Source organism: Lolium rigidum, chromosome 7, assembly GCF_022539505.1.
Source record: "Lolium rigidum isolate FL_2022 chromosome 7, APGP_CSIRO_Lrig_0.1, whole genome shotgun sequence".
In the NCBI taxonomy this organism is placed as follows: Eukaryota; Viridiplantae; Streptophyta; class Magnoliopsida; order Poales; family Poaceae; genus Lolium; species Lolium rigidum.
Genome location: NC_061514.1, coordinates 245,283,196 through 245,286,749, shown reverse-complemented (window position 1 = coordinate 245,286,749; position 3,554 = coordinate 245,283,196). Strand labels below are relative to the sequence as shown.

The window sequence follows — 3,554 nt, the reverse complement described above, 5'->3', positions numbered from 1 at the left end:
AAATCCTACAAAGTTGAATCTACAAATTATTATGTAAATTCTTTGAATCAAACAGACCTTTACGATATGATGATGACCAATCGCAGATTGCAAACGTAGCTTTGCATATGAAATGGAGGTGGTCGCCGCTCGGGTAACCAACGAGAATGACACAGCCTATCACACTGGATTCTCGCAAGCTGCTGATCGAGCCGACAGACCGACTAGCCGCCGCAGTGCTGAGCGCCGGAAAGCTGCTCGCCAGATGCGTCAACGCGGTGCCGCCACGAGCCCGGCGTCGCGCGTCGCGTGTCGCGCGGGCCGTGGCCGCCCGAGTACTCGAAAGCCCCCCACCGCTCAGCGACACTTTAAAATGGGCGTCGAGCTCACAGTCACAGCCCCACATTTCTCTTCAAGAACTCGATCCATCTCGATCACTTCACTCGACCCCCGGCGAGAAGATGGCCTCTGTGCAAGCGCAGCGCAAGGTTAGTTCGCCTCCGTGTTCATCCCTGTCCGAATGGCTCCGCCAAAATTTCATCTGCTCGCGCGCATACTGCTGCTGATGAGCTGATCGATGGTGCATTATTCCTCTGTTGATAGGTCGAAATCCAAGAGGGCGGCCTCCATGGCGCCGAGAAGGAGGCGGTGCGCGCGACGGGGAGAGGGAAGAGCAAGGCGTCGGCGCGGAAGGTGACCTACGGCTTCCACCTGGTGGAGGGCAAGATGGCGCACGGCATGGAGGACCGGCACGTGGCCGAGTTCCGGCGCCTGGACGACGGCAACGAGGTGGGCCTCTTCGGCGTCTTCGACGGCCACTCGGGCGCCGGCGTCGCCGCATACCTCCGGAACCACCTCTTCGACAACATCCTCGGCGAGCCGGACTTCTGGGAGGACACCATGGGCGCGATCCGGCGCGCGTACCACCGCACGGACCGGAAGGTGCTCAGGAAGAAGAAGGCGACTACGGTCGACGGGGAGGAGAGGCCGCGTTGCGGCGGGTCGACGGCGGTGACGGTGATCCTGCTCAACGGCGAGACGCTGGTGGTGGCCAACGTGGGGGACTCCCGCGCCGTCGTGTGCGAGGCCGGCAAGGCCAGGCAGCTCTCCGTGGACCACGAGCCGCTCCGCGAGCGCGACGCCATCGAGAGCAGGGGAGGCTTCGTCACCCAGATGCACGGTACTGAAAGTTCAACTTTGTCGTGCAACGTAGTACAATGGAGTCCATGATCGAGCTGATGCTGTTGCGTTCTGCGGTCAGGGGACGTGCCTCGGGTGGATGCGTCGCTGGCGATGTCGCGGGCGTTCGGTGACCGGAAGCTCAAGGAGCACATCAGCTCCGACCCGGACGTGGCCATCGAGGACGTCGGCGACGACACCGAGTTCGTCGTCCTCGCCAGCGACGGGCTCTGGAAGGTGATGCCCAACCAGGAGGCGCTGGACGATGTCAGGGACACGAGGGACGCCCGGAAGGCGGCGGTGAAGCTCGTCGACGAGGCTGTCCGGCGGGGAAGCAAGGACGACATCGCCTGCGTCGTCGTGCGCATCCACTCAGATTAGTGTACTGATGCTGATCTAGGCTAGTGCAACGATGCTGTCACGTACGTACTCTCGAGTCGATTCAGGATGTTAGGCACGTCAGTTGTGTCGACAGTTGTAAAATTCTTGCTGAATTTCAAATTCCTCTTCAGACAATACCAAACAATGTTTTAGAATTAAGTGAGGATTTATTTAATGTTTGGTAAAAAATATCCCCACTAATTTTCATAAAACCCCGGTACGCATGATCTTATAGAAGTTTCCAAATGGTGTTTTACTCTGCCTTTGGGGTTCTAGGTTTGATTTCCAACTTTCTTTCATATAAGTCCTAAATTATTTACTTTCTCGGCCTAAATTATCCAGGCCGTAGAGAGTACTTAATTTTTTTTCCGTAAAATAGTTTTTCTGATAAATAGGGAAGACCTCGTGTAGTACTAGAGGATTTATGAAAATTTATGATAATAATTCTCTAAATCATTGGATAAAACACATACCTTCACATAATCCACATAGAACCTAATTTCTAATTCATCACTAGATAGAAGTTGAGTACTAGGTTTACCTAATTTCCAATTCACTAGATAGAGTTGAGTACTAGGATTAGAAACAAATGAAATTAAACTAGCTCAATACTACGATAGCAAATATGTTTTTAGCAGGATTTAGGATGTGATGGGTATTATCCCTAGTAATACTCACGAAAACTATAGTACGAACAAAGCCAAAGGGAGTAGGGAGTAACTACCACGGAAAAGAATCATATTAATAGCACAAGATAATTGAGTACTCTCCCCTTGCGACAATGCATGGAGCGCATATTATTTTTAGAAAAGTGTAAAGCTCCACCATGTTTAATAAAAAATATTTTCATCTACATTATCAAATGTATACCATATGAATACAATGTGTTCCATATTTATTTTCGTTCATTTGAAGATATATTTTATGCATAAATATATTTGAATCTGCGACACCTTTATAGAACGAAGGAGCACATCATGAGATTCTGATAGTTGAAGACATATTTTATATATAGAAATCTGTGACAAATTGATGGACCGAAGGGAACAGCGGCAATACATTGTGATGAATCCAATGATAAATTTTTTGTTATTCTAGATATTAACATTTTTCCATATGGCTAATCAATCTTTAAATCGCTTGAAAAATTGCAACATTTCCTAAACCACTTTCTTTCAGAAAGTATGTTCTCGTTTCTAAAATACTTCTTCCATCCTATAAAGTTTGCTTGAGACTTATTAAAATTTAGACATTGACAAATCTCAGATAATGTACATGGATAGAGGAAGTATTTACTTTGTTTCCGTGCCCTCGGTCCATCCGGCGTTGGTCGGGCCAAAAATGCCCAAAGAAACGAAGTATCTTTTCTTTAGAATTAGGAACGAAATCTCCTTTTTTAAGGGGGAAACAAGCTGTCCATTTATCAATAACAAGTGGAATACACATGCCCTCAGGTGGGGTATTCAGCCACAGGTGGCGGCCCGAAACATCACACAAAGCACTCCTAGCTAACTTATGAGCCTCATTATTCAACTTTCTACTCTCAAACTTGAACTCAAGGAAATCAAAAAACTGCCGAGCTCCAGTGATCTCGGTGACAATGTGGGAATAAACCCCTCTAGTACCCTGCTCCAGGTTTTGCACCACCATCTTGCAGTATGATGTAACCCGCACCCTGGATGCATAGATGTCCCTTGCGAGATCGCATGCCTCCCTGCATGCAAGCGCCTCCAAGGTTTCAGCTTCGGTAACTCCAGCGTATATGAGCGCCGAGGCTCCCAGAAAAACACCATCGCTGCTCCTTGCGATCGCTGCTACATCACCCTTCCTCAGGTTCTTCCCAACAGCCGCGTCAACGTTGATTTTCACCATACCCGTTGATACGTCTCCGACGTATCGATAATTTCTTATGTTCCATGCCACATTATTGATGATATCTACATGTTTTATACACATTATATGTCGTATTTATGCATTTTCTGGCACTAACCTATTAACGAGATGCCGAAGAGCCA

At 48.3% G+C, this 3,554-nt stretch overlaps 1 protein-coding gene across 1 annotated transcript; it reads left to right on the top strand.

Annotated features, from left to right (window-relative positions):
* The first annotated feature begins 440 nt into the window (after window positions 1–440).
* LOC124670024 (probable protein phosphatase 2C 58) lies at window positions 441–1,658 on the top strand. The gene is made up of 3 exons (XM_047206540.1): window positions 441–467; window positions 583–1,159; window positions 1,241–1,658. Exons 1-3 carry the CDS (start codon window positions 441–443, stop codon window positions 1,537–1,539), a joined length of 903 nt encoding a protein of 300 aa, XP_047062496.1. The 3' UTR covers window positions 1,540–1,658.
* Window positions 1,659–3,554: the final 1,896 nt, after the last annotated feature.

Excerpts from the sequence above, each read along its gene's own strand:
- LOC124670024 (XM_047206540.1), top strand. The coding sequence starts at position 441 with ATGGCCTCTGTGCAAGCGCAGCGCAAG. Across the intron at positions 468-582 it reads CTGTGCAAGCGCAGCGCAAG|GTCGAAATCCAAGAGGGCGG; the intron begins GTTAGTTCGCCT and ends CTCTGTTGATAG. Across the intron at positions 1,160-1,240 it reads CTTCGTCACCCAGATGCACG|GGGACGTGCCTCGGGTGGAT; the intron begins GTACTGAAAGTT and ends TTCTGCGGTCAG.